The sequence below is a fragment of the Saimiri boliviensis genome, chromosome 18, assembly GCF_048565385.1.
Source record: "Saimiri boliviensis isolate mSaiBol1 chromosome 18, mSaiBol1.pri, whole genome shotgun sequence".
NCBI lineage: Eukaryota > Metazoa > Chordata > Mammalia > Primates > Cebidae > Saimiri > Saimiri boliviensis.
The window spans coordinates 14,137,122-14,164,048 of NC_133466.1; the positions used below are offsets into that span (position 1 = coordinate 14,137,122).

At 44.7% G+C, this 26,927-nt stretch overlaps 1 protein-coding gene across 18 annotated transcripts in view; it reads left to right on the forward strand.

The window, feature by feature from the left end:
• The window catches only part of TIAM1 (TIAM Rac1 associated GEF 1), a 528,333-nt gene that overhangs the window by 361,310 nt on the left and 140,096 nt on the right, over nt 1–26,927 (forward strand). For all 18 annotated transcript variants that reach the window (XR_012514869.1, XR_012514870.1, XR_012514872.1 and 15 more), the window contains 3 exons: nt 5,016–5,097; nt 15,632–15,718; nt 23,100–23,324. Coding sequence is in view for 9 of the 18 variants with exons in the window: in XM_010338326.3 (XP_010336628.2) it covers nt 5,016–5,097; nt 15,632–15,718; nt 23,100–23,324 (394 nt within the window). In the remaining 9 variants the exon portion in view is untranslated. The remainder of the gene's footprint in view (nt 1–5,015; nt 5,098–15,631; nt 15,719–23,099; nt 23,325–26,927) is intronic.

Sequence of the window (26,927 nt, forward strand, 5' to 3'; positions counted from 1 at the left end):
GAGATGAGGGGAGGAGGGAAAAAGGACAGGCCATGTAGAGTTTAAGTGCCATAGGAAACCCCAGAGAGAAAGGGCATTGTTTGACATCTGTTTTGAAGGGCTAACTGTGGCAGGTGAGTGGCCCACAGCGTATGAGAAGATGAGCAGGCAGGGGCCATAAGGCAGCTGTAGGGAGCCATTGTCATGCAAGAGCCTGATGGTGGCTCAGATCAAGCCATCCAAAGGAGACAGAGAAGGAAATGATCATGATTTTGTGAGAATCCGAGAGCCTAGGTAAGCAAAGCAAATCTGATGATCTCAACCAGTTTTTGAAAACTGAAATTTGCAACATTATCGATTTAATAAAAGAAAGGGAAGGGTTAGGGTTAGGAAAAAAAAAAAAAAAAGACAGGGAATATGTGAGATATTTCATTGTTAAATTCATTTGTGTATAAAACTACTGAATTTCAAAATTTCTAGTTCCAAATATTGTGGTTGCACTTTTATATATATATATATATATATTTTTTTTTTTTTTTGAGACGGAGTTTTACTCTTGTTACCCAGGCTGGAGTGCAATGGCGCTATCTCGGCTCACCACAACCTCCGCCTCCTGGGTTCAGGCAATTCTCCTACCTCAGTCTCCTGAGTAGCTGGGATTACAGGCACGCGCCACCATGCCCAGCTAATATTTGTATTTTTAGTAGAGACGGGGGTTTCACCTTGTTGACCAGGATGGTCTCGATCTGTTGACCTTGTGATCCACCTGCCTCGGCCTCCCAAAGTGCTGGCATTACAGGCGTGAGCCACCGCGCCCGGCCTGCACTTATATATTTTAAAGGACAAATCCTTCTTGAAATTTTATCTATTTTAGCGGTGTTCCCTAAACCTGGCTTTAGTGTAACCAGTCTAAGGATGTGTGGCCAGGGGGCCTGTCTATATGATACTGAATTATTGTCTGAGATCAGCAGAAGACACAGCGACATTCACACTAATTCCAAAGAAAACTAGGAAAAACTATTATGAAAAAAAACAGGGAAGATTATGCGCAAAGCTCTATTCCCACGAGATCCTGTGGAAATGATTAGAACACACAGTTATATGCTGCCACCTGGAGGAAGAGTTTGGCTCCTAAAGTTTTAAAAAATAATGCTCCTACTAGGTTGAAATGAATATAGTTGATAATGTTTCACTGAACATTCTGTGGTGTTATGATATATATTGTAAACCTTATTGAATTTAATAATTTAATATTTAGAGTTTGGGTGGCTATTTTCTGAATGAAAAAGTAGTATAACTGATTTCTTCTTTTTTTTTGAGACAGAGTCTGTTACCCAGGCTGGGTGCAGTGGTGCAATCTTGGTTCACTGCAACTTCCATCTCCCTGGTTCAAGCAATTCCCCTGCTGCAGCCTTCTGAGTAGCTGGGATTACAGGCAAATGCCACTACGCCCAGCCTTTTTTTTTTTTTTTTTTGTATTTTTAGTAGAGACAAGGTTTCACTGTGTTGGCCAGACTGGTCTCGAACTCCTGACCTCAGGAAATCCGCCCACCTTGGCCTCCCAAAGTGCTGGGATTACAGGCATCAGCCACTGTGCTGGGCCAACTGATCTATTCTAATTTGTAAATTTATTTGTATGAAACATTTCTAAGGTACGACACCAAAACCATATCGAGTTATGCCCTTGACATATGCATTTGGTAGAAGTTGCATCAAATTAAGGTGTTGAAGAGGATCCAAGCTGTCCTGTCCTCGTTCCTGTCCGCCACACTCCTTGGCATTCTGGTACAGCAAACTGTTTTTTCAGGCTCCTGAGTCGCAAGTCTTATGCTGACCTCTCAAATGCCCCGAGCAAATAAAGAGAATAAACTGGCCTCTCTTTTCTACCTGCCTGAATAAAATTGTTTCTGGACAAATGGCTGTGTGGTCAGAGCTGCGGGCAAGTTTAGATAACCATCAAGACTTCTCTTTAGTGCTGACAGCCACGTTTTGTGTTACTGACCTTGGCTCAAAATTGGTTTTCATTTCAAGATGGAGTAATAATTTAAAAATTCTACATGGGCATTTGACACATCTATTTGTTTTTAGATTTTTATTATACATTTTGGATTTGAACCTTTGACTGACCTGAGAGGGTAGGTTCCCTTTGCTTTCATACCCTGTGTTCCAGTGAGTGCTGGCCTGGGAGGCATTGTAGTATAGTGGGAAGAACTTTGGCTCTAGAGCCCGCGAGACCTGGGTTCAAATCCCAGCTATGCGCGTACTGGTTTTCTGAACTTAGAAAAGCACTTTCTCTTTAGCCTCTTGCCTGTATTTGTAAAGTGGAGATCATGGTTGTCTCATGGAGTTAGTGTGTGAGGCATGGCGCGTGGTCAGAACTCCTTAAGTTATTGTCTTGATAGATTTTGACATATGAAATGAATTATCGTTTAAACAAGAATGCTTCTGATGTGTGATCTCTGCATCATTCTTCTCTTGGCTTTGTACAAAAGCCCTTTTTCTAGGCTTTTTTGTTTAAAAAAAGTTTTTAAATAATTTGAACTTTTAGATTCAAGGGTCACACGTGCAAGTTTGTTACCGGAGGATATGGCATGATGCTGCGGTTTGGGGTACTATTGATCCGATCACCTAGGTGGTAAGCCTAGTACCCAGCAGTTAGTTTTACAGCCCTTGTCCCCCACCTCCTTCCCCTTCTAGTAGTCCCCAGTGTCTGTTGTTGCCATTTTTATGTCCATGAGCACTCATTGTTTAGCCCACAGTTATAAGCATGAAGGTAGGGTCCAGGCGCGGTGGCTCATGCCTATAATCCCAGCACTTTGGAAGACCAAGTTGGGTGGATCACTAGGTCAAGAGATTGAGTCCATCCTGACCAACATGGTGAAACTCCATCTCTACTAAAAATATAAAAATTAGCTGGGCATGGTGGCGGGTGCCTGTAGTCCCAGCTACTCAGGAGGCTGAGGCAAGAGAATCGCTTGAACCCGGGAGCCGGAGGTTGCAGTGAGCCACCATCATGCCATTGCACTCCAGCATGGTGACAGAGCAAGACTCCACCTAAAAAAAAAGTGAGAAAGTATTTGGTTTTCTGTTCCTGTGTTAATTCACATAGGATAATGGCCTCTAGCTGCATCCATTGCTGTTACAAAGGACATGGTTTTGCTCTTTTTCATGGCTAAATAGTATTCCATGGTATACATGCACTACGTTTTCTTTACCCAATCCACCCTGGATGGGCATTGAAGTTGATTCTACATCTTTGCTGTTGTCAATAGTGCTGCAGTGAACATACATGCACGTGTCCGTTTGGTGGAATTATTTGTTTTCTTTTGGATATATGCCAAGTAATGGAATTGCTGAGTCAAGTGGTAGTTCTGTTGTCAGTTCTTTGAGAAATCTCCAAACTGCTTTCCACAGTGGCTAAAGTGGAAAGTTTACCCAACAACAGTGTATAAGCATTCTCTTGTCCACCCAGTATGGTGTCTCACGCCTGTAATCCCAGCACTTTGGGAGGCTGAGGTGGGCGAATCATTTGAGGTCAGAGTTTGAGACCAGCTGTCCAACATGACAAACCCCTATCTCTACTAAAAATACAAAAAAAAAAAAGTTAGCCCAGTGTGGTGGCATACCTCTGTAATCCCAGCTGCTCGGGAGACTGAGGCAGGAGAATTGCTTGAACCCGGGTGACAAAGGTTGCAGTGAGCTGAGATCACACCACTGCACTCTAGCCTCCATCTCAAAAAAAAAAAAAAAAAAAAAAAAAAGCATTCCCTTCTCTCTGCAGCCTCTCCAGCATCTGTTGTTTTTTTGGCTTTTTAATCATAGCCATTCTGACTGGTGTGAGATGGTATCTCATTGTGATTTTGATTTACATTTCTCTGATGATTAGTGATGTGTACGTTTTTTCATATATTTATTGGCTACATGTATGTCTTCTCTGGGGAAGTGTCCATTCATGTCTTTTGCACATTTTTTAATGGGATTATTCATTTTTTGTTGATTTAAGTTCCTTATAGATTCTGGATATTACATCTTTGTCAGATGCATAGTTTGCAAATATTTTCTCCCATACTGTAGGTTCCCTGTTTATTGATAGTTTCTTTTTCTGTGCAGTAGCTCTTTAGTTTAATTAGGTCCCACTTTTCAATTTTCATTTTTGTTGCAATCGCATTTGAGGACTTAGTCATAAATTATTTCCTTTCTTGAGTTTTTAGAGTGCTGATTAATTTGTGTACTTCAGTTTTCTAGCTAATTTTGATACAGTTCAGTGGCTAAAAAAAGAATATCCTCCTTTGCGTAATTCGTTTCTGTTTCAATGCTATCCTTTGTCTCTACCTATTTGTACTACCATGGACTTTTTGGAATGGAAGCACAGAGGTGTACCTTATTTCCGTGGATTCCGTACCAAGATCTTTAGAACCTCTTCCTGATTTTAATAGACTTTTCTCCCCACAACTAGAGATTTCCATTTTTTTCAGGTCTGTGATAGACATTGGGTAGGAAGACAGAATTATGTGGAGGAATTATTTAGAAACTAAACTGCAGCTGTGTTTGAGGATGACAGTTGTAGATTTGTTTGTTTGTTTGAGACAGAGTCTTGCTCTGCAGCCCAGGCTGGAGTGCAGTGGTGAGATGTCAGCTTACTACAGCCTCTGTCTCCCAGGTTCAAGTGATCCTCCTGCCACAGCCTCTCGAGTAGTTGAGATTACAGGCATGCACCACCATGCCCAGCTAATTTTTGTATTTTTAGTAGAAATGGGGTTTCTTCATGTAGGCCAGGCTGGTCTGAAACTCCCGACCTTGGGATCCGCCCTCCTCGGCCTCCCAAAGTGCTAGGATTACAGGCATGAGCCACTGTGCCTGGCCAAGTTTTTACTTGGACTTTTTACTCTTAACGAGTTCCATTTAATGAAAAGATGGTGAAGTGCAAATTCACATGATAAATGTCAGTTGTGAGAAAATAGATTCATGAAATGATGACCATTCTTAAAACTTAGTGAAAATGAAATTCTAATTAGATTCCTCTTTGTAACTTTCAGCTATACAAAGAAATTGAAATCTGTCCAAAAGTCACTCAGAGCATCCACATTGAGAAGTCAGATACAGCCGCTGATACTTATGGTAAGTTTATTTTTCTTTGGGTTTTAAAGTATTTTTTTATGTAAGCATGTATTTATTTACAACTCAACAAAATGCCTTTGGGTCCGTTCTAAAACAGATAGCATACCTGGCTCCTGTGCTGTGGAGGGTAGTCACAGTAGGAAAAAAAAGGAATATTTTCTCTGGGTACAACGCAGACTTTGGTGTTAAATTTCATAACTTGTTAAATTTCATAACTTATTATTATTGGGGTTCTACTGTCATAAAAAGGAAGTGGGTAGATATTTTATATGTCAGAAGATAAAGTTACAGCAAATTTAGTTATAAATCTGATTAGCTTTTATTTGTGATTCATGCATGAGGCAGCCTCTATCCTACAAAACAGAATGAGAGCTACCAGGCTGGGCGCGGTGGCTCACGCCTATCATCCCAGCACTTTGGGAGGCTGAAGCAGGTGGATCACAGGTCGGGAGTTCAAGACCAGCCTAGGCGATATGGTGAAACCCCATCTCTACTAAAAGTACAAAAATTAGCTGGGTGTGATGGCGGGTGTCTGTAGTCCCAGCTACTCGGGGTGCTGAGACAGAATTGCTTGAGCCCAGGAGGTGGAGGTTGCAGTGAGCTGAGATCGCACCACTGCACTCCAGTCTGGGTGACAGAGTGAGACTCTGTCTTTTAAAAAAAAAAAAAAGAATGAGTGCTCCCCCCTCTCGGCAATAGCAGAACAGTGATTTTTGTAAGGGGAAGACAAGGAAACAGAAAAGTAGAACAAACCTGATTGTTTTTACTTCAGGTCACTTTTTTGCAAGGGTTAAAGTAGAGGGGACCTACTTATTTTGCTGACTCAGGTAGACTGGAATCTCTTGTTTTAAGGAAAAACTGGTCTGTGTCGGGTTCTACCTGATTCCTGAAAGTTTCTATGTAGCATCCAGCATGAGTGACTCCATTTTTATTTGATCTAGCCTTTTGGACGTAATGCAAAAACTCAGTTCGCAACAATGACCTTCCTTAATTTTTTTTTAACATATACTATGATATACCTTAGAAATGTAGGAATTCTTCTTTTTTTTTTTTTTTCTTTTTCCGAGACACAGTCTCACTGTGTTTCCCAGGCTGGAGTGCAGTGGCCTGATCTCGACTCACTGCAACCTCCGCCTCCCGGGATCAAGTGATTCTTCTGCGCCAGCCTCCCGAGTAACTGGGATTACAGGTGCCTGCTACCATACCTGGCTAATTTTTGTATCTTTAGTAGAGACAAGGTTTTACCATATTGGCCAGGCTGGTCTCAAACTCCTGACCTTGTGATCTGCCCACCTCGGTCTCCCAAAGTGCTGTGATTACAGGTGTGAACCACTACACGTGGCAGGAATTATTCTTTTACACTCCTCTCCTGAAAACATAGACATTATCCTCCCATCCCACACAAATAATGCTACAGGAACTTACCTTGGTATTGTGTTTTTGAGGGGAGGTCCCCAAGACCATCCCTAGGTTTGCTGATTCCTAGGAAGACCCGCAGAGCTCAGCATCTGGTCATACTAATAACTATGAATTTTTTTTTTATAGCGAAATGATACCAAAGCAGCTTCATTGTCTAGGGGTAAATACCCAAGGTTCATTGTCTCATGCCAAGGGAATTGACGATGCAGACACACAAGAAGTGGGTCTAGGAGTGGAGGTTTAATAGGCAAAAAAAGAGAAAGGCGAATAGCTCTCTCTCGAAGAGAGAGAGGTGCCCAACTGGGTCTTCCCGCGGAGGGCAGCGTGCACTAGATTTTATAGCCAGGCTTGAGGAGGCAGCGTCCGATTTACATAGGGCCCACCGATTGGTTGGACCAGGTGTGACATCTGCCCCATCCTAATCTTTATTATGCAAATGGAGTCTTTGCCTGGCCTCGACCACGTTGCCTGCTCCTGACTGTGCTGGCAAAGAGAAGAGTGGATGGAGTCGCCGTGTTGAACGTGCTTCGTCCCAGCTAGCCGTTGCCTGTTGGTACAGCTGCCGCCATTCACCCGTGTAAGCTTCCGGCTTTGTGTCTGCAGCTCGATTTTTACAGGCTGCTTTTTGATAGGAAAGAAAATTATTTGGGGGCTGCTTTTCATTAAAAGGAAAGCCCTACTGAGGACCTTCTTCCCCTACTATCTGCCTAAATTATTTCATCTTAACTCCTCTGTGAATACAAAGCAAAATCAGCAAAGGGAAAGAGCGCATGGAGCAAAGTCTGGGGGACACCAGCTGTGAGTTTCAGCTAGGCCTGTTTCAGCAGAGTCACAGAGAATGAGGATAACTCCCCCAGCACCAGGTTGTGACAACACTTGAGAAATGCTCCCTCATAGTGTTCTCAAAGTGGGGGATGAGAGGGGAGACCCCCCTCCCTACCTCCCGCTGGATGGGAAGGAGGGTGAAAACAAAAGAAGTAAAATACCGAAGAGCTTGAATCTGTGGTCAGGCGACTTGCTGACGCCAGTGACCAGGCCATAAAGAGGCCGAAGGACTGGGAAAATGACTCCCTTTTCGGTTCCCGGAGTCTCTGCTATCTATAAGCCTTGAAGGAGTTGCAAAGAATGTTATCACTACCAGCACTGCATCACGCCCAGCACTGGGTCACGTCCAGCACTGGGTCATGTCCTCCACGTTTGCATGACCCAGATCTCCTCCTAGAAGTACGTCCATCAGCTAGTAATTGACTGCCTTTATCTTGTCTCTGTAAGCCCCCTCCCCTGCCTGTTCCCGCTGGCGCTGCATATGAACTGGCAAATCAGGGAAGCCAAAGGTTGTGAGGTCAAACGTCCAGCCAATGGACAATAACAGAGTTTCACCTCTGCTCCCCTTTAGAGTTGTAAGCCCTTAAAAAGGGAAAGGAGCTGCTTCTTGGAGAGCTCGGTAGTCAAGGCATTAGCTTCCCGCAGCTCCCAGCCAAATAAAAAGCCTCTTCCTTTCTCAGTTTGGTGTTCGAGAGGTTTGTTCCCTGCCAGTCCTGCTACGGTAGGGAAGGTGGTTAGAAACTCAGTGCCCGGGACTTTTCTGGGAGGCTGGTTCCGTAGGCACCCTCTGCCTAGAACACACCAAAATTCCAGAGTCCCAGGGGGAGCGTAAGCGTTCACCATAAGTGCCATTGTTTGTACACACCGTTTAGGTGCTGTAAGCCACTGAGGGTGCTGGGAACCTTCCCAAAATCCAAGTTCTCAGGATGCCAGCCAAGGTCCAAATTGGTAAGCAGGTCTTTCGAAGAATAGCAGTCAGGGCTGTGGTGTTCATGCTTTCCTATGCGGTTGTCTACATTCTGGCAGAGTTAAATATATACTCCTTTCCATATGTTTAAGACCAGTCTTCTTTACTTAGCATTACCCTGTATGGTTTGAATAGTAACAGAGTTGGTGCCTGAGTAAATTAAGTGAGGAAAATCCATACTGTGCTGTATCAGTCAGGCGCGGCAAGGTTAGCTGAGGTAACAGACAGCCACCAAAGCCTGGTGGCTCAAAACAGGGAAATTTATTTCTCACGTTCACCACACATCCCTTGTGGGTTGGCTGAGACTCCATATGTTGTCCTCATTCTACACCCAGTCCTGGAGCAGCTGTCACCTGGGACAGTGCTTGTCACTGAGCAGACGGGTTAGAGGAGGTGGGAAAGCAGGTATTGTCCCACTCCCAATTCATTGGCCAAAGCAAGTCACACCACCATACCTATGTACAAGGGAGCACAGAAGTGTGATTCTACTGTTGGCTAGAAGGAGAACAGAGTTATTGGTGGAAAGACATAAAGACTCCTGCATATGCTCACTCAAGATTTCTGTCTGAATCAGGTTGGGTGGTGATGGCTCATGCCTGTAATCCCAGCACTTTGGGAGGCCGAGGTGGGCAGATCACAAGGTCAAGAGATCGAGACCATCCTGACTAATATGGTGAAACCTTGTCTGTACTAAAAATATAAAACATTAGCTTGGTGTGGTGGCATGTACCTGTAGTCCTAGCTACTTGGGAGGCTGAGGCAGGAGAATTGCTTGAACCTGGGAGGCAGAGGTTGCAGTGAGCCAAGATCACACTACTGCACTCCAGCCTGGCAACAGAGTGAGACTCCGTATAAAAAAAAAAAAGATTTTCTGAATCAAGTTATTAAGCTTTCTTTTTTGAGACTCAGTCTGGCTCTGTTGCCCAGGCTGGAGTGCAGTGGCATGTTCTCAGCTCACTGTAACCTCCACCTCCCAGGGTGATTCTCCTGCCTCTGCCTCCCGAGTAGCTGGGATTACAGGCACACACCACCATGCCCAGCTAATTTTTGTACTTTCATTAGAGACAGGGTTTCACTGTGTTGGCCAAGGTGGTCTTGAACTCCTGAACCTGACGTCATTCACCCACCTCGGCCTCCCAAAGTGCTGGGATTACAAGCATGAGCCACTGCACCCAGCCCAAGTGATGAAGCTTTTTAGCATATGAAAATAAACTCTTTTCTGAGCTGTGGGATGTTATATTCCTTCTACACCTTCCCCTGTAGGCCACCAATCTTCATCTCGGAATACTCAACAAAGGATTTGGGCCTAATGAAGATAGCCCAATTTTGAACACTGGCCACTTGCAGTGTAACTTCATGCTGTTTATCTCTTGACCTTAAAACCAAAGACATCATAAAGCCAGGAGAATGTTTCTGGTGGCAAGGAATAAATGTTTATGAGCAGCTTATTATGCAGCAAAAGGCCAACCTCAGTAATTAGAGCTGTAATTGGAGCCTGGATCCTCCAAAATTAGATGCTCCATAATGATTATTCTTTTTCTCTTCAGTCTACTTAATTTTTGTTGAGGAAAGATGAACTAGCAAAGACCAAGTTCAGAAGGCTGAATTTCAAAGCTCTTGGACTCTTTTTTTTTTTTTTTTTGAAATGGCGTCTCACTCTGTCGCCCAGGCTGGAGTGCAATGGCATAACCTCCACTCACTGCAACCACCGCCTCCCAGGTCCTGGTTCAAGCGATTCTCCTGCCTCACCCTCCTGAGTGGCTGAGATTACAGGCATGTGCACCAAGCCCAGCTAATTTTTGTATTTTTAATAGAGACAGGGTTTCACCATGTTGGCCAGGCTGGTCTTGAACTCCTGACCTCATGTTCCACCTGCCTCGACCTCCCAAAGTGCTGGGATTACAGGTGTGAGCCACCGCACCCAGCCTGGGACTCTAATTCTAAGATTGAGTGATTCAGGGACTCAAAAATAGGAACTAGGCATAAAACTGTTATTGTTTGTATACTTTTTAATACTTTTTATTAAAGTCACTGAATTACTCACAGAACCCATTTACCTAAGGAGGGTATGACAGGGCAGCAGGCATCAATCTTAGTGCTTCTCAACTCATCTGATGTAAAGAAGCAGGTGTTTTAATTTCCACTTTTTTTTTTTTTTTTTGAGATGGAGTTTTGCTCTATTGCCCAGGTTGGAGTGCAGTGGTGCGATCTCGGCTCACTGCAACCTTCGTCTCCCAGGTTTAAGTGATCCTCCTGCCTCAGCCTCCTGAGTAGCTGGGACTACCGGCACACGCCACCATTTCTGGCTAATTATTATATTTTTAGTATAGGTGCTATTTCACCATATTGGCCAGGCTTGTCTCGAACTCCTGACCTTGTGATCCGCCTGCTTCAGCCTCCCAAAGTGCTGGGATTACAGGTGTGAACTACCGTGCCTGGCCAATTTCCACTTTTTGTGACCACCACTGCTTTTGTGAAATACAAAATCCCACGCATGGAGGTTGTGGCAATGTCGAGGCTCCAAGAGGTTCTCAATGTTTAGTCGCGATTTCTGTCCTTAACGCTACTGCCATTAGCAAACCGTTGGCACCTGTTCCTGGCCCTCACTCTGAAAAGCCCTGCCACACACAGCTAACATGCTCAGGTAAATCATTTCTTCTCAGTGCTCAGGTTGGTTTCGGTGTATGAGATTCCAACAGCATATTGATTGAAGAGGTGAAAGATTCCCCCAATCCTCAGAGACCTGATTGCCTCTGGATTAAAAGTGCCCACAGAGTTGAAATTCAGCCCATGTCTATCTAAGATTAACACCTAGCTAAGTGGCTTCTGGTTAGATACTGAGTTCGGCACAAGTAAAAGCTACTGGCACAAACACAGAAACACATCACAATACAGATCCAATGCTGCTTTCTATTTCAGAACACTTCAGGGAGGAAAATGTCGTTTAATAATCCAACTGATTGAGCACCTTTAAAGAGGAAACATTTACTTAATTTGCCTCTCTTGCCCCTCTCTCCACCTCAGCCCTCAGCTCACTTCCAGACCTTACTGTTGAAATTAGTTCACATACGTAGTTACGTGATACTTAGACTGAGCATGAGACCCTAGGCTGCCATTGAAGCAACTTAGCGTTCCTTTTCTCTGGGTACTTCTAGAACTATTACAATTTTTAGTCATGTGTCCTCATGTTATAGGTGCCTGTGCTTGTTATCTGAATTTTCATTGTATCCTGGTCTCTAGTTTTGAGTAATTCTCTGTTGTTTATCAGGTTATGGTTTTTCCAGTGTGAGGAATCTTTGGGTTGTTCATCTCATGAGTTTGTTCTTCTTAGTTTCTTTTCTGAGGCAGGGTCTTTCTCTGTCACCCAGGCTGGAATGCAGTGGTACGATCATGCCTCACTGTGCCCCATCCTCCTAGGCTCAAGAGACCCTTCTCACCTCAGCCTCCCAAGTATCTGGGACTACAAGGCGTGTGCCACCACGCCCAGCTAATATAAAAAAAAAAAAAATTCATAGAGACAAGGTCGCACTGTGTTGCCAGGACTGGTCTTGAACTCCTGGACTCATGCATTCCTCCTGCTGCATTCCTTCTGTGTCAGCCTCCCAGGAGTGCTGGGATTATAGGCATGAGCCACCACGCCTGGCCTTAGTTTCATCACTTAGTTATTATGAATCATTTCCTTCATTCTTCTGATCATTATTCCAGTTGCCACTCACGATGCCTTCCTGTCTTTGAAACTAACAGCCTTCCAGTTGGTCGATACATCCATTTATATTGAGCAATCTCCCTCTGTCCTCTGTGGATGGTCATTTTGGATGATGTTAGAGTTGTCTGCTTAGGTTTAGAATATTGCTGTCCTATTGAAAAGACATAGACCTGACTTTGCTGATTAACTGTTAAAATCATTATGTTCTTCATTCAGCTCCACATAATCCAGCTGTAGGATATTTCATAATTTTCTTTATATTTGTTAATATAGGAGATGATTATAGTGTTTTACCCCTACTGAGCAAAGTGTTGGCATCTTTCAGTGGAAGCCGCTCACATGTTTGTTCCAAGGCGGGGTGTCGGGAGAGCTGTCTTCCTGGAACACTGAAAGGGGCTCCTGTTTGACCCCTAAACTGGTGTCCAGTATGAGTTCCAGTACAGAGCTAAAGTGCTGTTCAGATTTGTAAGTTTTCAGCTTTCATCTGGGTGGTCTTCACGCCCATCATCCTTTTTTCCATCCTCTTTCCTATCATAGAGATTTCCCCACTAATTAGAAATGTATGATCTGTTTTTCAGACCCATTCTTTTTAGCCAGTGGTCTGATACAAATAACATAATCAACTGCAGTCCTCAGACTGGAAGTCTCCTCCATTTTCACTCCTATTTTTAACCTTTTGATTATTTAAAAAAAAAAAAAAAAAAAAAAAAAAGAAGACCAAGAAAAGAGGGAATGTCCAGGTGTGGTGGCTCACAGCTGTAATTCCAGCACTTTGGGAAGCCGAGGCAGGCGGATCACTTGAAGTTAGGAGTTTGAGACAAGTCTGGCCAGCATAGCAAAAGCCCATCTCTACCAAAAATAGAAAAATTAGCTGAGCGTAGTGTGGTGTGGTATGTGCCTGTAATCCTAGCTTCTAGGGAGGCTGAGGCAGGAGAATTGCTTCAACCTGGGAGACAGAGTACAGCTGTAGTAAGCCGAGGTTGTACCACTGCACTCCAGCCTAGACAGCAGGATGAGACTCCATCACAAAAAAAAAAAAAAAAAAAAAAAAAAAGGGAATGGAGCAAATGAATACCTGAGATGTCTTCATCAACTTGACTTCAGGTGACTCGTAGCAGATTCTCACTGTGTTGGCTCTCCTGCCATCTTCCAGTCAAACAAGGGTATTTCCTGGTACTCCACAGGAGTGCTAATTTTTTTTTTTTTTTTTTTTTTTTTTTGAGACAAAGTCTTGCTCTGTCACCCAGGCTGGAGTGCAATGGTGCAATCTCAGCTCACTGCAACCTCTGCCTCCCGGGTGCAGGTAATTCTCCTGCCTCAGCCTCCTGAGTAGCTGGGATTACAGGCACCTGCTACCGTGCCCGGCTAATTTTCATATTTTTAGAAGAGATGGGGCCAGGCTGGCATCGAACTTCTGACCTCGTGATCCACCTGCCTTGGCCTCCCAGAGTGCTGGGATGATAGGCGTGAGCCACTGCACCTGGCCCAGGGGTGCTAATTTTTTAATAGAAAAGAAATTGGGGCCAGGCACAGTAGTGTTCACCTATAATCTCAACACTGCCAGAGAGGCTGTGGTGGGAAGACTGCATGAGGCCAGGAGTTTGAGAGCAGCCTGGGCAGCATAGTAAGACCCCATCTCTACAAAAAAATTTAAAAATTAGCCAAGTGTGATAGCACTCACATGCAGTCCCAGCTCTTCTGGCAGCTGAGGCAGGGAATTGCCTGTACCCAGGAGTTTGAAGCTACAATGAGCTAAGATCACATCAGTGCACGCCAGCCTGGGGGACAGAGCAAGACCATGCCTCTTTTTAAAAAAAGAAAAAAAAAATTGGTCTCCGAATGTTATAGAATGATGGCATTTCAGAAAGGAAATTCCAATATTTAGATGACTCCTATTCATTCTTTCCTATGACATAACCCTTGATTCTATCTATCCTAACAAATTTTTATTTAAAAATTTCTCCTAAAATGCAGATAAATACGCTTGTGTTAAGGCTAATGTAAGTTAAATGGTTCTTGTGTAAAAATATTTTGATTTTAGTAAGGCTTGTTGACACTTAATCTGAAAGTTAGAAGTTGCTGAAAGAAGAGAATTTAAAATAAGAGAACGAAATGAAGATTTTGGAAAGTCCTCGGGGGTGGCCCTGTGCTGTTCCCTATCTGAGGGTGTTACAGTACTTAAGCGGGCGATGGCAGTTAGCTGTTTTGCCTACGCGAGGTTATTTCCTGGTCTAGTAAACTAAACGAAAAACCATGTCTTCCTCATGACATGCCCTGAAAAGGCTCAATGACTCCCTGGAACCAAATCTTGTTGTTTTGCTATTTGCCTGTTGGTTTTTTTTTCTTTCAATCCCTGCTTTCCCCTCAGCATTAAGGCAGGTATCTATATTATGGGATGATTTTTCTCCCAGAGCTGAAATGAGACACAATGACATGTGTTTTCATTGCCCTTTTTAGAAATATCTGCAAAGGTATTTCTTTACTTCAGCAAAGTAGGTATTCATAGAGGACATTCAAGTAACTGATTAGGAAAGCGTTTTACATGAGGCCATCTGGAAACAGAAGTGAGCAGGGCTTATAACCATAGAGTTGTAAGTACCCAGGATCCTCAAGCCACATAGAATACCTGGCCCTCAGATGGGCGCGGTGTCTCATGCCTGTAATCCAGTACTGTGGGAGGCCTAGACCGGTGGATTGCCTGAGGTCAGGAGTTCAAGACCAGCCTGGCCAACATGACAAAACCCCATCTCTACTAAAAATACAAAAATTAGCTGGGTGTGGTGGCAGGCATCTGTAATCCCAGCGACTCGGGAGGCTGAGGCAGAAGAATTGCTTGAACCCAGTAGGCGGAGGTTGCAGTGAGCCAAGATCACGCCACTGCATTCCAGCCTGGGTGATGAGAACGCAACTTCATCTCAAAAAATAAATACATACATAAATAATACCTGGACCTCACTCTGCTTTACTCTCTGAAGAATGTAGCATAGCTCAAGGTTAATTAACAAATGGGCTTTGAACTCTGGCAGCCCAGAGAAATATAAGATAATCTTATAATCAGATACTGGTAGAGGGTGAAATCAGGTATGGTTTCTGTAATGTGTAACTCACATTACAGATTTGTATTGTGAGTTGCATCTTGCTCCTGTTTGCAGAATTGTGTTAAATTAAAGCAGCGTCCTTAACAATCATACATATGAATGAACACACCCTCCAACAGTACAGTGGCAACATATTCCAGGACGTAGATTTGATGAGAAATGTCTGGGGACTCTGAGGGAAGCTAATCTTTCTGTTTCCTGCTTTGGAGGAGTGTATGGGAAAGAAACAGTGATGGCGCTTACCAGGAAGCAAGGTCAAACAAAATAATTTGCTTTCCTTTGAATTGATTGGTCGGTAAGATGAAGATAGATGTATCTAGTAATCTTTATTTTTGCAAGTAGTGACTTCCAGAGTGATCTAAAAATACACTTTTCTGCTTTGTAAAACAAGAAAAAAACAAATCACTCCAAACTATAGTCACAAACATGAAACATACCTTGTTCACAGCAGGCACTTCCTGTTGTTTGCTAAACAGTCAGAAGGTGTGAGCCCTGCCATTCTGTCTTTGTGTTTCGCAGGGTTTTCACTTTCTTCTGTGGAAGAAGATGGTATTCGAAGGCTGTACGTGAATAGTGTGAAGAAAACCGGTTTAGCTTCCAAGAAAGGTAAGTCAATAAAGGGCTGGTCTGTCCATCTTAAATGCCCTTTAAGGCTTCTCCAGTTTTTGAATGAGAAACATATGCCCAAAGGATTCATTTGTGAAAAGTATTTGAACATTTTCTCATTGAAAACCCTTCCAGGGAATGTAGTTTTTATTCCGTTGACTTAAGTATACGGGAAAGGTCACATTCTTGAACTTTTTCTTTTTTTTAATTTTTAGAGACAGAGTCTTGCTCTGTCACCCAGGCTGGAGTCTAGTGGTGCAATTATAGGTCACTGCAGCCTTGAAATCCTGGGCTCAAGCTATCCTCTCCCCTCATCCTCCCGAGTCCCTAGAGGAGTGCAGGTGCATGCCACCACACCTGATTCATTCATTCATTCATTCATCAGAGTCAGAGGTTTTGCTGTATTGCCCAGGCTGTTCTTGAACTCTTGGCCTCCAGCGATCCTCCCATCTCAGCCTCCCAAGTCATACATTTTTGGATTTTAAATCTGATTGAGTCCATTTCCATGGGGCTGGTGGGAAATCCCATTCTAATCATGTGGTCATTCTTCTCCACCTTTTAGGATGGTGTGGAGTATCTGGGGGGTTGGGCGGGGGGTTATTCTGGAGCAGGGCATGGGAAAAGACCCCTCTGTACTTTGGTCCACACTGGTCAAAGCCGACACTGGTCATTGTCTGAAGGCTCAGAGCTCTTTCAAATCAGATACTCTGTTGCTTCCATTCATGAAAGAATCTGCAGAAGTTAAGAACCTAGGGATTTCAGATCCAGCCTCCCTCCCCTTCTTTAGAGAGCACTTCCATGCTATACCCTGCCTGTTTCATTTCATCTCTGAAAGGGCCCATAATACATTTGGGTTACCTGGGGAACCCCAACTCTCCATTCTTTTTCTACTGCTGGTTAGTCTTTGCAACCTAGATGATTTACTCACAGTGTTAATTTCCTAGGGTTCCTGTAATAAATTGCTACACGTTGAGTGGCTTAAAATAACAGAAATGTATCCTCTCACAGTTTGGGGGGCCAGAAGTCTGAACTTAAGGTATTGGCAAGATTGATTCCTCCAGAGCCTCTGAGGGAAGAATGCCTTCATGCCTCCTTCAGGTTTCTGGGGGCTACCGGAAGCTTGGCATTCTGTGGCTTATGTCTGTATCATCCAATCTCTGCCCTAAGTCACATGGCTTCTGCCCTGTGTGCCACTCTGTGTCATTAACATGGCCTTCTTATAAGAACACCAGCCATTGGATTTAGGACCTACTCTAAATCATTATGAGTTCATTGTAACTTAATTTCATGTGTAATATTATATAATTATAATGATGAGATTCTTATAATTTCATCTGCAATATAGATCTATCCCTATTTCCAAAGAAGGTTGCATTCTGACATTCTGGGTGGACATGAATTTGCGCGGGGACACGCTCTTCAACCCACTGTACTCACTGTAAATAAATGGGACTGGTAGGTAGGGCTGGAAATCCACCTTTGTTTCTTCCTTCCTGCTATGGGATTTGTAATTTTCATCCAAGCGGTGGCAAAATAATACGTGTTGAACGTCAGAGACCAACACATCCAGGTCAACTGTGCTTAGATGTATTCACCTTGCATCTGTCGTGTTAACTGCTGCTGAGCGGAGCAGAAGAGGGAAATTGAGTGCTGATCTTTGCCACTGCCTTTTCTGTCCTGGTTCAGCCGAGTTCTGGGTAGTTCATGGCTTGTGAGCTATCTGTGCCAGTTACACTGACCTGTCCTGTAAACGCTGGAGAAGCACAGCTGCGGACTTGGCCGTGCACAGAAAGGCAAAGGCACGATGAGTGGGAAGTAAAGTCAGAATAATTGATCTGCTGCTGATTGTCACGGAGGAGCATTTTCCTTCTTTTTCTTTCCATACTTTCTAGGCCATAGGCAGCCTGGGGCCAAAGTGTGACACAGTCACTGAGCTGCAGCTCAGCTAAGAGCAGAGATGACAGACTTTCTTCCCCTTCAAGCCCAAAGACTGATTTTTATCTCTTTCAGCACAATGAGTGTGCCGGTTTGCGTGGCATGGGGGTGGGGAATCTGCCACCCTGGGTTTCAGTCACATCCTGTTTTAGTTCTTTGAATCCGAGAACCCTGGTGTTAAATGAAGATGAAACGGTCGTCTGCACCAACCCCCTTGCTCTGTCCTCAGCAGATGCAAGAGTGATGTCCATTTTGTCCTCCTGGTCCACACACATGATCCCAATACTCGGTGTGTCTATAAAGATATTGGGGGTATTCTGTGTTAAATTTAGCCATGAATTGGCTGAGCACGATGGCTCATGCCTGGAATCCCAGCACTTTGGGAGGCCAAGGCAGGTGGATTACCTGAGGGCAAGAGTTCAGGACCAACCTGGCCAATATGGTGAAACCCCATCTCTACAAAAAATACGGAAATTTGCTGAGCATGGTGGTGTGCGCCTGTAATCCTATCTACATGGGAGGCTGAGGCAGGAGAATCATTCAGTCCCAGGAGGTGAAGGTTGCAGTGAGCTGAGATCGTACCATGCACTCCAGCCTGGGCGATAGAATGACACTGTTTACAAAAAAATACAAAAAATTAAGCCACGAATTGAAGATCCCCTCCACCTGTGATTGAGAGAGTGCTGTGGATCCCACCGCCTCTTTGTGGATTCTTTCTGATTATAAAATACCCTCCTCCTTTCGCTTCCGTCGATGGTTCTAGGTTTTACCTGAGTCTTCTTTCTAGCCAGCCTTTGCTACCCAAACCTTACAACTGCTGAGTCTTTTTCTTTTCCAGATACCATTTCCAAATCCTTCAGCCATTTATTACAGTAGAATACACTCCGGGTGTTGCCTTTCAGACACAAGGTGCCACTGTGCCTGTTAAGATGTCCAGAGTGGGGTACAACCAGGAAGAGTGGAGCAGAACACAGCCTGATTGAATCTGAATATCCTGCTTGTGTAAAATCAGCCCACGTTCGGCTTTTTGTTGATTTATTTCTGTTAGCCTCACTGGGCTTCAGCTTGAGCAAGGTGACAGGGGAGCTCAGTTCCTGCTCCCACCGTCTCCCCTCCACACTTAGACTGCTCTGGCTGGACCTCACATTGGCTGTACTTATAGAATTGACTTTTGGGACATTCTCTATTTGATGTGGGCATGTTTGTTATGGCTCATCTTTCTACTCGTGGGGTCACCTGACAGTTATTTGCTGGCATTTAAGTTTTTTCTGGATTGTCACCCAGGGCAGAGGCCAGTAGAGGAAGCCATGTGTCATATTACTCTGGATTGCTTGGATACTTCACAAGTTTCCCGTGGTCAGTTGGGGGTTATTTCTGGGGAGGCTATGATTTTCTGTTAGAAAGAAAACTGTTCCTCTCTCTTCTACCAAATACTAATAACGGAAGCCAATGTCCATTGAATTTTTTTTTTTTTTGGTGATGGGATTTCACTCTTGTTGCCCAGGCTGGAATGCAATGATGCTATCTGGGCTCACCACAACCTCCGCCTCTCAGGTTCAAGCGATTCTCCTGCCTCAGCCTCCCAAGTAGCTGGGATTGTATGCATGTGCCACCACACCCAGCTAATTTTTGTATTTTTAGTAGAGATGGGATTTCCCTGTGTTGGTCAGACTGGTCTGAAACGCCCGACCTCAGGTGATCCACCGCCTTGGCCTCCCAAAGTGCTGGGATTACAGGCATGACCCACCATGACCAGCCATTGAATATTTCAATGTGTCCAGTGCTATGCTAAGAGTTTAACATTGATTGTTTTATTTAATCTCACTTAACCCATTTATTCCTCTTACATGAAACTGAGGCTAAGAGGGATTCAGTAACATGTCCACAGTCACAGACCTGGGACATGGGGAAGCTGTGACAGAAAGACCCTGGCAAGGCTCCTCATTTCTCACAGCTGTTGGATGCCTTATTAATACCAAGAGTACTCATTCAGGAAGACTCCTGAATGAGCTCACTGCAACCTCTGCCTACCAGGTTCAAGTGATTCTACTGCCTCAGCCTCCCGAGTAGCTGGGTTTACAGTGCACGCTACCATGCCCAGCTGATTTTTTGTGTGTTTTTAGTAGAGATGGGGTTTCACCATGTTGGCCGGGCTGGTCTCGAACTCCTGACCTCAAGTGATCTGCCCATCTCAGCCTCCCAAAGTATTGGGGTTACAGGCGTGAGCCACTGAGCCCAGCAAGGAAAAGATATTTTCTCACAGTCTGGAGAGGCTAGAAGTGTGACATCAGGCTGTACACAAGTTATGCTCCCTTTGAAGGCTCTAGGAGCGAGTCCTTTCTTGCTTTTTTGTTTCTGGTGGCTCCAGATGTGGCTGGAGCTGGTGGCTGCGTCAGTCCAGTCTCTGCCTCTACCTTCCCACGGCCACCTTCTCTCTTTGTCTCTCTCCTGTGTACCTCTTACCAGGACATTTATCAGTGGTCTTAGGAGCCATCTGATAATCCATCTTGATATTATCTCAAGGATTTTAACTTCCTTAGAGTAGCAAAGATCTTTTTTCCAAATAAGCTCCCATTCTCAGGTTCTGGAATGTAGATGTATCTTTTAGGGTGATACCATTTAACCTAGTGCACAGTCCTATTCTGCCAGTCATATAAACCCGTAACTTCTTTAAAAACAAAAACAAAAACAAACAAACAAACAAAAAACCTCAGGCTGGGCGTGGTGGCTCAGGCATGTAATCCCAGCACTTTGGGAGGCCGGGGAAGGCAGATCACGAGGTCAGGAGTTCGAGACCAGCCTGGTCAACACGGTGAAACCCCGTCTCTACTAAAATACAAAAAATTAGCTGGGCATGGTGATGGACACCTGTAATTTCAGCTGCTTGGGAGGCTGAGGCAGGAGAATCGCTTGAACCCAAAAGGCGGAGGTTGCAGTGAGCCGAGATTCTGCCACTGTACTCCAGCCTGCGCGATAGAGCGAGACTCTGTCTCCAAAAAAAAAAAAAAGAAAAGAAAAAGAAGAAAAACCCCGCTTGTCAAATGTAGTAGAAATTTTGTGTTTTCAAATCAAATACTTTGATGCCAAAATCTTTTCTCTGAAAATGAAATGGTTTGCTTCTCAGGATTTGGCCTCTGATATGAAGTAAACCATTCTTCTTTCCCTTCATTTCCCCTCCCACTATAATGTTTCTCAGAGTATCTTATGATAGAAAATTGATTTCAAAGCCTGGACACAGTGGCTCATGCCTGTAATCCCAGCGCTTTGGGAGGCTGAGGTGGGTGGATCACCTGAGGTCAGGAGTTCGAGATCAGCCTGACCAATATGATGAAACCCCCATCTCTACTAAAAATACAGAAAAAATTAGCTGGACATGGTGACATGCACCTGTAATCCCAGCTACTCGGGAGGCTGAGGCAGGAGAATTGCTTGAACCCAGGAGGCAGAGGTTGCAGTGAGCCACGATCACACCATTGCACTCCAACCTGGGCAACAAGAACAAAACTTTATCTCAAAAAACAAAACAAACAAACAAACAAAATTAGCCAAGCATGGTGGCACACGCCTATAGTCCCAGTTACTTATTAATACCGAGAGTACTGTCACTCAGGAAGACCCCTGTAGTAGTTCACCATACAAAACAATGCCATCGGGGTGGCTTCAAATAAGAGAACTGTCTTTTCTATCTTATCTTTTCTTTTTTTTTTTTTGAGACAGAGACTGAGGCACTAGAATGGCTTGAACCCAGGAGACAGAGGTTACAGTGAGCCAAGATCATGCCACTGCACTCCAGCCTGGGCAACAGTGTGAGACTCCATCTCAGAAAAAATAAAGAAATAAAAATAAAAATAATTTCAGATCCCCTGAGGTCAGGAGTTTGAGACCAGCCTGGCCAACATAGTGAAACCCCAACCCTACTAAAAATACAAAAAATAGCTGGGCATGGTGGTACACACCTGTAATCCCAGCTACTCGGGAGGCTGAGGCAGGAGAATCATTAGAACCCGGGAGGCAGAGGTTGCAGTGAGCCAAGACTGCACCACTGCACTTCAGGCTGGGCAGCAGAGTGAGACTCCATTCCTCCCAAAAACAAAAGAAAACTGATTTCAGGTATTTTAGAAACCTGAATGAGGATGTCAGGGCATGTGACTCTGTGATGCTGGGAAGTGAGAACTTGTCCATCGGGTCATTTTCTGCAGAATCTGGGTGGGATGCCTGAGGGCCCGGGAGGCTTCTCTTTCCTGCAATTTAGCATTTGTCTTTGCCCGCCCTTCACTCACTTTCTTTTTGAAGTTGGTTTTTCCATATTGGTATATAAAATGAGAAATTGGGCTCCTTCTCTTTCCCTAGCTGAAAGGATTATTTTATTTTCTTTCATGTTCTTCCCAACCTCTCCCTTTCTCAAGCTGCTGGAATGTTCTTCCAGTGCCGGTTTGAACTGCACCATAGTGTCTCAACTTCCTGTTCTTCTAGGTTGGGCTTGCTCATGGCCAGACTTTGGCAATTCCCCAGCAGATCTTTTTTTTTTTTTTTTTTTTTTTGAGACGGAGTTTCACTCTCATTACCCAGGCTGGAGTGCAGTGGCTCGATCTCGGCTCACCGCAACCTCCGCCTCCTGGGTTCAGGCAATTCTCCTGCCTCAGCCTCCTGAGTAGCTGGGATTACAGGCAAGCGCCACCACGCCCAGCTAATTTTTGTATTTTTAGTAGAGACGGGGTTTCACCATGTTGACCAGGATGGTCTCCATCTCTTGACCTCGTGATCCACCCGCCTTGGCCTCCCAAAATGCTGGGATTACAGGCGTGAGCCACTGCACCCTGCCCCCCAGCAGATCTTTTGGGGATCTACCAAAAGAGATTCACCCCAAGGTCTTGATGTAGTTTGAAAACAAAACCAAAAAGGGCAAAAATGATTGCACTGGGTTTTTGAAACTCATCTCTAATTGTGTTTGGAATGAGACATCCTTCCTTCTGTCCTCAGAGCCAGAGTGAACGCCTTGCATTTTGGTTCCATGGAAATGATCAATGGATATTAGCTGGCTGTGGCTTAAGTGTGCACTGAGGCATGAACATGTATAAAAAAACACAGTGATGGCAGTCATCAGAGAGCACTTCCATTCTCCCCGCCCCGCCCCAAAAGTGTAGGAAGATAGCCAGAATTAATTAGCATTTGTGAGCAATTGGCAGATGCTTGGAAGGAAGGAGATTAACAAAGGGGTAAGCTTGTTTGCTTGACGTATCGAGGACTGGCGAGGCATGTTGTAACCTGCAAATCTAGAACCTTTAGAACCTGAGGCCCATGTCCTCTCCTGAGAGTCACTTCTGAGCACCGAAGTCTGTCTGCAGCAGTACCTGGGGCTGTGAGACCCACAGCAGGTGTGCCCTTTATAACAGAGCTCCGAAGCTGTTGTGTGTGAAATTAAAAATTTTCCGTCTTGCGTTGGCAGGCTTGAAAGCAGGAGATGAGATTCTTGAGATCAATAATCGTGCTGCTGGCGCCCTGAACTCGTCTATACTCAAAGATTTCCTCTCACAGCCCTCGCTGGGCCTCCTGGTGAGGACCTACCCTGAGCTAGAGGAAGGAGTGGAGCTGCTGGAAAGCCCACCCCACCGAGTGGACGGCCCTGCGGACCTCGGCGAGAGCCCCCTCGCCTTTCTCACCAGCAACCCAGGTATGACTTTGCAGGGTGCTGGGGGCAAGTCTGAGCTCCGTTCCACCACAGCCCAGGGAGTTTGTCCTGCGGCTTGTATATTTCAGTGAGTTTCTCTGTCTGGCAGGTGGTATAAAATGTGTGTGCAAGATGGGCTGATGACTGGCCCTGCATTTCCTGTTGAAATTTCAAAGGCACAGGGAGCTTTATTTTCTCATAGAACCGTTTTGCTACAAATCCACCTGTCATCATGGACAGCTTTATAATGCTTCTTCTGTTTGTCATTTTGGAGACAGGTGAATGTTTAGAAGCCCTTGGTTGTGGAGAGAGATATGGAGGCACAAAAGTGTTAGAAATTGGGCCAGGCATGGTGGCCGACACCTGTAATCCCAGCAGTTTGGGAGGCTGAGGCAGGAGGATAACTTGAGGCCAGGAGTTTGAGACCAGCCTGGGCAACATAGTGAAACTCTATCTTTACCAAAAAAAAAAAAAAATTAGTTGGGCGTAGTGGTGAGCACCTGTAGTTCCAGCTACTCTGGAGGCTGAGGCAGGAGGATTGCTTGAGCCTGGGAGTTCGAGACTGCAGTAAGCTGTGATCACACCACTGCACTCCAGCCTCAGAGTCAGAGGCCTGTCTCTTAAGAGGAAAGAAAAAGGCTGGGAGCGGTGGCTCATGCCCGTAATCCTAACACTTTGGGAGGCTGAGGCAGGCAGATTCCTTGACATCAGGGGTTCAAGACCAGCCTGATCAACACGGCAAATTCCCATCTCTACTAAAAATATGAAAATGAGCCAGACGTGGTGGCGTGTGCCTGTAATCCCAAGCTGTGTAATCCCAGCTAGTTGGGAGGCTGAGGCAGGATAATTGCTTGAACCCAGGAGGCAGAGGTTGCAGAGAGCCAAAATCGTACCACTGTATTCCAGCCTGGGCGCAGAGTGAGACTCTGTCTCAAAAAGAAAGAACAAGTGCTGAGAATCACATGAGATGCTGAGACAAAGTCCTGCCTCTCTTCCTGCCTTCCCTGTCGTCATCTTCTAAATCACCCAGCCCTGCCTTCCTGCTGTCTGGGAGAAGGATGTGAGCTGAGATGCTGAGAGGCCCGCAGTGGAAATGTGTGCAGAGCGCTCGTTTGCTGTTTGTCTTTTGGACTTTTTCAACCTGAAGGCTGAACCAGAACCCATCTGTGAACCCCCTGCCCTGCCCTTCCTTCCTCTCCCCCTCCCTCTGGCAACCCGTGCTCATTCTCCCAGAAGCAGCGTGAGTGCTACCTGCCTTTCAAAGTCTTCCTGAGACCCCACAGAGTTAGCTCCTTCCTCTGGGCCCCACGACCCTGCAAATTTGACTTCCATGTGGGCCCTCATTCAATCATGCAATTTTTGTTTGCTTGTGTCTCTTTTTGCGTGAATGTATTTCCTGGGACTGGGTTTATATTCCTCGTGTTTGTCTTCCTGGCTCCTTACATGTGGTTCACTACACAGGTTGGCCCCATCTTGTTCAGCAAGAGGGTGAGTGAATGACCAGATGAACAGCACAGATTGCTGTCGTTTATTTCTCTATTGGGTTCATTTAGAGAGTTAGGGTTTTGTCATTATTTTCTCTTTTCAAAACTTGGGATAAAAAAGGAGCGTTCCATTCAAAATCTGAAGCGGAAGGCTCTTGGGACGTGGGTATTCTTGCCCTACCATTGTTTTTCAAATCATTTTCTGAAGCTTGGCTTGCAGAGGAAGCAGGAGCCCTGTGATAGCTCATTCTTTTGTTCATTGGCTCCTTGGAAGAATTTGACAAGTTGAAGCTTCAGAAAATTGATTGCTCTCAGTTACAGTTGACTTCCTTGGCTCATTTTAATGTCACTCTGGTCCCCACATCCCAGTCAAATTTTTGAAAAGCGGCTCCAGTGAGTTGCATACCCTTAATGAAGGAGAATGAAGAGCACAAAGGCTGTTACTTCATGTGGCCACAAGATGGCAGGCTTGACCCCATAAAACGGTTCACAGATACAGTTGTTTCTGGAATATGACTTTGAATGAGACCTATTATGTTAGGTTAGATTATTTAAAGGATTTTATAAGCTTGCACGTATATGCTACGATGCTGCAAGCAACAGTGTCTACTCAACTTTCTTTGGATTTTTTTTTCTGTCTGAGCCCTTCTGGTTTACAGATACCAATAAATTAATAAATAAATATATATATATATATATATTTTAAAAAAACAGGGGTTGGTAAACTATAACCCACAGACTAAAACCAGCCCACCACCTGTCTTTGTAAATAAAGTTTTATTAGAACACAGTCATGCCATTCATTTACGCCTTGTCTCTGGTTGCTTTCCTACTGCAATGGCAGAGTCAAGTAAGTAGTTGTGACAAGGACTTAGGGTCTGCAAAGCCAAAAATATTTACTCTACGGCCCATTACACATAAAATTTGCTGTCCTCTGATATGAAGTGTGACTGAGATTGCTCACAATTTGTTTCTTTAAAGATAGCCACTGTTAATGTTTTGGTCTATTTCTTCTTCTTTTTTTTTTTTTTTTTTTGAGACAGAGTTTTACTTTGTCGCCCATGCTGGAGTGCAGTGGTGCCGTCTCAGCTCACTGCAACCTCTGCCTCCAGGGTTCAAGTGATTCTTCTGATTCAGACTCCCAAGTAGCTGGGATACAAGCACCCACCACCTTGCCCAGCTAATTTTTGTATTCTTAGTAAAGCTGGGGTTTCACCATGTTGGTCAGGCTGGTCTGAAACTCCTGACCTCGGATGATCCACCCGCCTTGGCTTCCCAAGTACTGGGATTACAGGCATGAGTGCCCGGCCACATTGCTTTATCTCTTAAAATTTTGCAGTCATCAAAAATCCTTCAGAACAGTCTGCTTTGTCAAGTTAGGCAATCAGAGTGACTCAGGAATAAAGCGTGAACGTAAAGCCTCTGTATTTTTTTTTTTTTTTTTTTTTTTTTTTTGGTAAGGTTTCTAAACTGGCTTCACAATTAGTAAATTTCAGAAGAATTCCTGAATACTCTGGTCAAGTAGCAGCCCAAGTGGACCTGCGCGAGGGGAGAAGGCCTGTAGCTCCCCGCCTGGGTCTCTGCCTTCTCATCGCTTCTGCTGCTAGTCCCCACTTTACAGTGGAAGGTAAAAGCAAAGGAAAGTAAACAGGATAAAAGAACTGAAAGATTGTTCCGTGATGGGGCAGAGATAAAGCGGTATCGACAGACAGCAGCAGTTAAAGTAGAAAACAACCGAGAAAATGTTGTACAATAGGCAGGCTGGCCTACAACCTTAGTCTAAATTTAGAAGTAACTAAAAATAAGAACCATCCTGAGCGGCAGGTTTGAGGTTTGACGGGAGTGTGGGTTGACTGGCGTCCTCGGGAGACGGCCTTGCCACGTCTCAGGGACCCTGGGGTTCACGTGAGTGATGGCTGCTGCCTGGTGCTGGACGCTGGTCCTGCAGAGATCCACTGTCTCACAAGCTCCATGGTACAGACTCGGCCAGGTCCTCGCCTAGGAACCCTGAGTGAGTATGGGATTAGCTTTCAGAGTTGGATTATTTCTGAACTGCTTTCTCATGGAGAGGTTTATTTCTTCTGTGTAGAAGCATCACAGCCTGCTGGCTAAGTAGGCCTTG